The following is a 9195-nucleotide window of genomic DNA, read 5'->3' on the forward strand; positions in this document are numbered from 1 at the left end:
CTTGCTAATCAGCGCGAGTCTGATCACTTTCCAACGACAAGCAGAAATACCCTCCTTCAAGCAAGCCTTGAACGCCTTATGCAGCAAATTTGGGCGTTCCCGGAACACCCGTTTGTTAACTTCCGCCGGGATGTCATCAGGACCTGACGCCTTCTTGTTTTTCATAGTGAGAACCGCTCTCATTGTGAAAAGGAGGCAATCCTCGACCCTTTCCGACATCAACCCGTACAGAATGTCTGGAGAACAATGCTCGCACAATGCAGTCCATCTGATCGGTACTTAGTATACAGGGCCTCCGCAAAGCTCCGATTTTCCGTGTAATAAGCTTATAGCCACGTCCCCACGGGTCCTCATTCACCTCGTTGACAAGGTTCTGCCAGCCGCGAGCCTTGCTTTTATTTATAGCGCTGCGGAATCTCCTTTTTGCTGATCTATACTGCTGTTATACTGCCTCTATGGCGCATGCTTCCTCGTTGGCGTGCAAACCGTGTGCCAAGCGGCGGAACTTATGACACTCTACTCAGTACGCACTTGTGGCGCCTGGGGCGGCGAACTCTTGGCCTCGGGCATTTACAGAGGGGATACCTACCTGAGCATTGGTTACCTCTGGACATTCACGCTTTATCGCCTCCTCCACTTCGACCTTTTCTGTGAAGCAGTCAAGACCTCGAATTCCTAGAGAGCACATGGGCTTAAGGCTGGAAACAAGAGCATTCTCCCCCAATAACCCCTTGACCGCTTCGCAGAACGTACTGTTATTGGTCGTCTTTGGGTCCAGTTCGACGGGAACTTCGCCACTCCTCGTTTTCTGTATGAAAGACACCTCTGCTCCGTTATCTTCGGGTTTCATCCTGTAGCAGATTTCACTAAAGACGCGAATGTCTTGCCTTCCGTCGGCTTATTGAGCAGAGCCGACGGTCTAGTCCTTCTTCGTTTCCTCGTCTTTTCTGCTCCTGGCTTTTGGTTGACAGCCTCCTTGTCTTTGGACAGATCTCTCTCTGGTGGCGTAGTCGGTTGTTTCCTTTTTTCCTTCTTCGCCTCCTTTTTTGGGCCCTGGAAACTACTTCGATAAAATCTCCTTCAGGCACCTCGGTTTTTGCCCCAGTTCGCTTTGCAGAGGGCTATCTGCGGTCCGTTTGGCGCAAGCAGCGTTCTCAGCAAGGATTGCGGCTATTTCTGCTCTCCAATCGTCTTCCGCTGCTCTCCACGTTCGCCTATAGAAGAAGATGCGGTCCAATAGTTCCTCCAGTTCCATCAGTCCGGTTTTGATGCTTTTGCTGACGTTCCTCTGGAGGAGCGTTGCCGACCGCATACGCTTCATCACTGCTGCGCATTTCCTGATGAGCCTTTCCTCTTCGGCTAGGATGGTCGACTGCTCTTGCATTCGGTTTGTGTCCGAATCCATCTACTCAGAACTAGCGATTCTGACTGAGCTTTCTTTCGGAACAGGGGCACACAAGGTATTTGAATTACCATCTCCGCACGGTCAGTCGCGCCACTTGATAAGGCTTCCTCTTTATTTGGGCGCCCCGGTGCCACATCGGGTATGTCAGCCCTCGCTGCCTTTTTCGCTGATCGCTGCGGTGAAGAACGCATTTTTCTGCTCCGCCCAAACGCACTCAGCTCTTCCTCCTTCCCTGTTGTTTCGTTGATTTTTTTATTAATTTATGTATATTCTCCATGGTAAACTAAGTTTAAACTGTTATAATTTTGACACTAATAGCCAGATTTTCATGAAACTTAGCATGCATAGGTACGATATGCTGGTGTAAAAGTTAGTTTTCCTAGGATGAACTTAAGAGGAGTTTTCAGTTAACCTCTAGTAGTAATATACTATTAGTCAGTTTATTTGAGCAGATATCGGAATGGGACATATTTTGAGGCATAGATTTCATATAAACACACCTTCTTGTTTTTTTTCAGATTTTTGAGTTGGGTAGTTTCCGAAATGAGTCCTGTATCACTTTAAGTGTGCCGATTTTGACTTCCTACTCGCGCACTTTACAATCCACGTCCAAACTAATATTAGTTTCTGAAGGTACTAATCGAGACTTTTCATTTGAGACCCCATATGGGTATATCCCACTCCCTGTATCCGTGGGATTTCATAGTTCCCATCCGTCCACCAAATTTCATTCGAATCGGTTTTGCTGTTTTCGAGAAAAGTGCGTGTGACAGACAGATAAAAATGACAGTGAATCGAATTTAATAAAACAAAACTTTAAAATTATCTTCGATCTACGATGAATCAAATTCGATTTGTTTCAATAAGAATAACATTTTTAAGGGAATAGATTACGCTGAAGTTATCGAGGTATTTAGTAAAATGAACGGAGACATGTAGTATAATAGCTACATAATATAAACGTGCCAAAACGATCGAAGAACTGGTGGGTTCCTGGTCTGGATCTGGTACAGAATTTCTGGTATAAAAAATTTACCAGTATGCACAGTCGGTTGACGTATAGCATAAATCAAGTCATTAGTCGACCGGAGGAATTTCCACCCTTTCTCACTGCGGGAAATACCTACCTTCTCTCTAAAAAGAACACAATGCAGGACCCTGCGGACACAAGGCCGATTATTTGCTTTAGAACCGTCTACGAATTCATAACATCCACTATTAGTGGATTGGTCAGCAGAAGAGCAAGAAACCCATGCTCGAGCGGGTGATCTTAAAGATGCTCTGCTTTCGAATTCCTGCAACGTTTAAAGCTGGTACTGAAATGGCATCTCTTAGGGAAGAATAAAATTGGCGCACTGAATATATCCGCTATACCTTCACTCTGAAAAACGTCCAGCGGCTAATACGGACTACTAAGTCCAAATTTCGAGTGCATTACCCCAATTCTCAATGAATCGGATGAACTTGCCTCGGGACATCTGAGGTTGGGGCGTGGTCGACGTGGAAACATTACCGCCAAGTCGACTCGCTACGCACTTATTTTAAAGCAGGTGAGTCCCTAGCATGCAGCTGTTTGTAAGGCAGCTGACTCCACTTAACTTGAAGGATCGATCTTTCAATCCTCTGAATGGGGTGAAGTCAGACCAAAAGCGGATCGATGAATGGAAGTCGGGAGCAATGCACGGTAAACACATGAATTGTCTCCAACAGCCATTTATGGATCTGCATTTGTCGAACAGATGGCTGTGTAGTGGGGAGCTCTTTGCTGAGACGGGCGTATTTATGTGTGCCTGGACGGCGTGGTTGCTAACCTAGCTTATAAAAAGCTCATAATGAAAGAGTGAGCGGAGAACGCTCAGTGCAGAATGTGTGTTTCGACGTTAGAGACGTTGAACCATCTCATTTCTGGCTACACTGTAATGGCACCAGTGCAGTGCACAAACAGGCATAAGTCTCTATGTAAAGTGATTCATCAAAACCTTACATACAAGCATGGGCTGATCATAGGAACACGTCCAGATGGCTGATATGAGCCGGAAGCAGTACTTGACAGTTATGTTTACAGCATCTATTGGGGCCGGCAAATTCTAACTGATCGCCACATATCACACAACAAGTCTAACGTGCTGTTGATTGACAAGAGGGGTCGCTCTGCGTATATTATTGGTGTTGCTATCCCCTATAATAGATACATTGAACGGAAATACGTGTAGAAGGAGGTGAATTATGAGCCACTAGCTCGGAAAATCAAAGAAATGTGGCATCTCGAGCGGATGGTTGTAGTTCTCATAATTTTGTCAGCAGTAGGTATTGTACCTAATTCCCTCAAGGCTTCTCTTGATGCCCTAGGACTCTCACACAGTCTGGTTCAAAACATGCGGAAATACAACATTCTGCATACGTTCTCGATGTTTGTGGAATTCTCGACGGATTCTCCCTTTAACCTATCATCAGCCACCACCACCAGAGCCCCTTTATCATTAAGTAGGTAGGATCGTTAGAGCCAAAATACTTGGCACTTAATGCTAGTATTAGGTAAAATCCGAAATTTGCCACGATTGGGACAACTTGGAAAATAAAAATATAAAAGTAATACATTTTCAGACCTAAATCTATAATATAACTCGTGCTTTTTTGCATAAATGGAAGAGGTTAGCTGTGTCTAGTACAGTTTGTATTCTTCAATTTCAGCTGATTTACATACTCCTTTATTTACAACCGTAACTACAATTGTGTCCTTTTCATCTTTCCAGAAAAGTTATACCGGAAGAGAGTAATCACTCCAAATCCTTCTCAGAAGCTGATGACTGGATTCACCGAACTTTAAATCACAGAGAGTGCAGCAGCGACACCGAGAATGAAAAGGAGTTGGTATCCGATTCTGGCGAAAAGGTCGGACGTGAACCTTTACTTCCTAAGCCCATACCATCCCCTAAAGTACCCAATAGGCAGTTGAATCAGAACCCACTCACTACTGCGCTTTTAACATCCCCGAATGCCATCCCAAACTCCGATGATGAGGACGACGATGACGAGGAAGAGGATTTCGACGTATACGATGATGATCATATTGTCAATGCAAGTGTATCGAATCGCAGACGAAAAGATTCAGGCAATCAACGTACCTGAGATCGGTGGGATCAACTGACGTCGCTATCCTTAGACAACTGGTTAAAGTTCAAACTTTTCCCGAATAGAAGCCGAAGCAGCAGTGACGAACAAATAATTGAGTGAACTTTTTGTAATGAATGGTGCGAATGTATGAAAGATTTGAGCGTGCGTTAGTATTAGAAGAAAAAGTTGATGAACGTGTTTGATACAGGATAACATCTAAATGAAAGAAGAGAGAAAACTGTTTAACGAAACAAATATTATTTTTCTAAATTAAAAAAAAATTAAACTAAAATAGGCTGACAAAGGAAAAGAGTGCATCTACCGAATCTAGAAAATTCAAAACTTCGCGAATAACATCGCAGTAGAACAAGTATTAATCTAATTAGGTTAAAAGTGTGCTAACCAGCATTGGTTTCTTTAATTTTGTAAAAAGCAAAGGATCTGCTAGTGGGTCTAATCGACTTGCATTTCTTTCATTTTTGTTGGAAGGCATTACAGCATGGTTTTGCTTCTGAAGATAAATAAATTAGGGCGAAAATCGATGAATAGAACCAACTCATTATAGAGAAATCGTCTTCTTCCTTTACTTCCGTAGGATATTAGGAAATTTTCAAAAAAACAAATGTAAAAAAAAAAACAAATTAGTGAAATTTTCGAGAGAAAAAAACACGAAATAATTAGTTTTTTTTGTTTTATCAGAAATTGAACCATTAATAAGCTCTTTATTGCTAATCTGTCACACAATTAAAGAAATGAGTAAAGTGGCTAAATCTCATCAAATATTATTTTTTTAAAAGTTTACAGTGCTTGCATTTCCCATATTCCATTTGATTACCATTTGATACTAAACTTGCAATTTACCAAAATACACAAAACATTTGAGGCTTGGTAATCAATTAGTTAGATTCAAAAATACATTTCAATCTCATTGAACAATAAAGCAGTTAAGTTCAAAATAATGCAATTACCCTTAAATCAAATTGCAGCTTTAAATCAGAAAGTGATTGTTTACTTAATGTCTATTCACGTCACACAACCGTGATCGCATACATCAAATTACTGCAAATGATCGTGAACAGACATTAGGATACTAGGAACGGATTAGCAGATGGAAGTAAACTTGTTTTAGTTTGTAAAAGTGAGCCAAAAATTAACAATAAACTATGTTTAATACGATAGTATTTAATATTAGGCCTAAAACTTAAAAGAAAAATTGATCATAGTTGTTCAAGAAGAAAACATTTTTGCACATTGATTTACGTTGCGAGTTTTTAACACTTTTTAATAGAAATAAATTTCAAATGAAATAAATGTTTTATTTCACACACGATAGAAAACGTAATTATTTATTAATGATGCAAAAAGTTACACCTTTTTATCATTGAAATCTGGGAGATCTGGGCAAATCCGCAGAAATATTGCATTGCATTGCAATCTACTGTTCGTATTAGTTAGGATAATTTTTCCAGCTTTGAAATCTATAGAAGCGTTTAAAAAAAAGCCAGAATAAACCAATTCTAGTCCGGCCAGTTCCTGTCAGAGGCGTGTGGTCTGTCGCTATCAGAGACGTTGTTGACGCTTCGATAGCGGTAAAGGTTCGAAATTTACAGGTTGGTAGCCCACAAATTTTTGTTACTCGCCTTTTACGGCAAGCAGAAAATGCTCTGAGTGAATTTTTAATTCTCAACTCAAAGGGTATTAACATGCGAAAGATAAATAGTGACTAGTAAAATCCCCACCCACTTCCTAAAATGCGGGGTGTTACAAAAAGGGTTTGTGATCGTCATTTGCGGAGTTACGTCACTATCACACTTAATTTTGTACTCATGACAAACATAAGCAGGCGAACACAAACATCTATAACGATTCGGGCGTCGAGCCCTGGATAACGAGCTCGATAGGCTGACACTTAACCAACCATTGAAATCTGCGGAGAACAAGTTCGTTCGTAAAGACTTCAATATTCTATGGTTTTTGACATTTCTCGAAAAATAAAACTTTTTTTAAAATTGATTTCTGTCTGTCTAACTATTTGTCTGTCTGCCGGTCCAATTATTCGTCTATCCCTCTGTCTGTCACATGCAGTTTTCTATGCAATTTTGTAAGGATACTGTATCTCTGCACCCCAGTGCATGCGGATTTTTAATGCATTACATTTGTTTGTGGGCGTTTCTTCCGATATTGTGTGCATGCAAAGTTATGCCCCATTAGTCCAGATTAGCTTTATGGAAATTTTTTAAGTAGCAAGAGCCATTTTTACAATCTCAGATTAACCTAAATATCTTTGGCACCAATATGTTTCTTCCAAGTAGGCCTCCTATCTAGGTATAGTCCCAGGTATTTTACTTCTTTAGACTGAGGAATGGATAGTTTGGTATGTCAACGATTCTCCAGCGGGTCAACTATTGCTCAATTTCTTTCATGTGAGTCTCCAGATTTGAGATGTAACAGTGGAGTTCGATGTATACAGAGTGACTCCAACTTTGTTGTTTGTTCATTCCTGACCTTGTTAAATGCTTGTACAACGTCAAGGAATACGGCCGATCCTTGTGAGTGATTCGCCTCCTTTAAAAATAAAAAGAAGAAACCTGCCCCTCGACTGTTACTAGACATAAAGGGAAAAGGATAGGAGGAATTAAGGATAAATCCGGTATATTTATGCAAATATCGATATTTTGGGAGCCAGTTGCAAGAATTTGTAATAAGCACTCAGAAAGATTGTAATAGGAAGATTGTTTTTAAGGTTTTATGTAAAACAAAACCTTATTAGTAATGGGGAGTATCAAATGAAAGGTCAAGATGAGTTCTGGAAAGTGATAATTTCTTTCACGGACCCATCCTTAGAAACAAACGAAAATTTGGAAAAAAAATCAGGAGGCTACCACAATGTGATGTCTAGGCCCTTAAATACCCTCTGTATGGACGCATGGTTAAATTAAATTAATATATAATAGCATATTACCATATTTATAACAGGTATCCTAGAATCATCAGTGGTATGAGCTATGTATATATAGCGCCAACTAGCATACAACTCGTTTTGAGAATGATGGGGTCCTAAGTCCGCATCAACTTAATGCAGGACCGGACCAAATGGGGAGCAACTTACTCCCTCTTTCCTGGTCCACGGACCCCTCGCTTAGGGCTTGCACCCAAACTTTTAAAAAAAGTCAAGCGACGACGGCTTTACGGTTTCTTACCAGGGCAGAGGCAAATCGTCAGACGCTGCCTCACCTCTGCCCTGGGAGCAGCGTGACCGTAGCGGCTCGAATTATATAAAGGAGCATTCAACATCTGCGTGCCGCTACGGTCACGCTGCTCCCAGGGCAGAGGTGAGGCAGCGTCTGACGATTTGCCTCTGCCCTGGTAAGAAACCGTAAAGCCGTCGTCGCTTGACTTTTTTTAGCATAATACTACCAAGTTTTGGGGAAACTGCGCTATTACTAACAAATATATATATAATATATAACAGTATATATTAAAAAATGCCAAATCCAGGGTGAAGGGATCGACGCGCCTATCGGATGAATTGCAGTGACGTTACACTGTATTTCAGCGGCTTCCCTCCAAATACCTTCCCTACCTTTGGAGGTAACCATGGGGCATTGCAACATTGGGGCTCTGTTGCAGGGTTGACTGCCTTCCCAACACTCGTGGGAACAAAATTGGGGATAATATTTCAAATTCTTTTGATGGGACCCCAGGGACAGGGCTCACCAACATCAGAGCGGCTCTTCGCCCTTGGATGTTTTGGCGGTTAAGCCGTCAACCACCAGGGACGGGGGACCTAAGCGTCGTATGGTTTGGACGAATCAACTCAATGAATTTTCACGTGAGCTTGGCCTGGAGTCATCAACTTACCGGACTAGTCAAAGGGGCAACACAAGTATTCCACCCGTAAGGCATTCCATGAACCCATTGGATTCCCAGACGCTAGGCCAAAGATCCCAAAATTGAAGTTTATTTCAGCAACTGCTAACATCATTGCTGCCATTCACAGAATTTTGGCTGATCGTTTGGCTATCGAGATTACTGCTACAGAGGTTCACAGGCCGATCTACGTTGCAACTACCACGGTTATTCGCCTCCATAATCAACATCTTAGAGAGAAGAATAGAGGTATGCGCAGAAGGACTTTACCATTCTGGGTATTTCGGCATCAACAAAACAGTCGAAAAGTTGAGAAAGGAGATTGGCCGTGTCACGCAAGCACTTCTTGGAAACCTATCACCAAGAGTGCAGAATTGCGTTGGAAACTACCATCTGCCCAATGATGTGATAACCGAAGAAATCCTCGACATACTGAAATAGAAACTTGCGCTATGGTCCAATCGCATCCGTAGGTATCAAAATATCATAGTTTTCAGTGAAGGACGCGAACGGGGATTATATAAAAATCTCACCAACTCAAGGTGTGGCTATCCACACCCGCTAACGGTCTTGGTAGACGCAAGATTGGCTTCTGCAGTCTACTTCTTTTCCTTTAATTAAGGTACTCGTAGTAAGTAATTAAGGCAATTGAATTAAACATTTAGTATTTATTTGCGTTAAAAGTATTTTATTGATTCATTCCGGTTAAGAAAACAGCAGGGGATTGTCAAACTACATATACGGTTATAATAAAATATTCATTTTCAACTTGTTTACTTTTACAGTACCAGCTGACCGCAATACTA

At 41.4% G+C, this 9195-nt stretch overlaps 1 protein-coding gene across 12 annotated transcripts in view; it reads left to right on the forward strand.

The window, feature by feature from the left end:
• Window positions 1-5850, forward strand: part of LOC119656231 (sodium/hydrogen exchanger 3) — a 187045-nt gene extending 181195 nt beyond the window's left edge. For all 12 annotated transcript variants that reach the window (XM_038062636.1, XM_038062644.1, XM_038062637.1 and 9 more), the window contains one exon: window positions 4159-5850. In XM_038062636.1, coding sequence (XP_037918564.1) covers window positions 4159-4534 — 376 coding nt within the window. In that variant the 3' untranslated portion in view covers window positions 4535-5850. The remainder of the gene's footprint in view (window positions 1-4158) is intronic.
• Window positions 5851-9195: the final 3345 nt, after the last annotated feature.

Source organism: Hermetia illucens, chromosome 4 (assembly GCF_905115235.1).
Source record: "Hermetia illucens chromosome 4, iHerIll2.2.curated.20191125, whole genome shotgun sequence".
Taxonomy (NCBI): domain Eukaryota; kingdom Metazoa; phylum Arthropoda; class Insecta; order Diptera; family Stratiomyidae; genus Hermetia; species Hermetia illucens.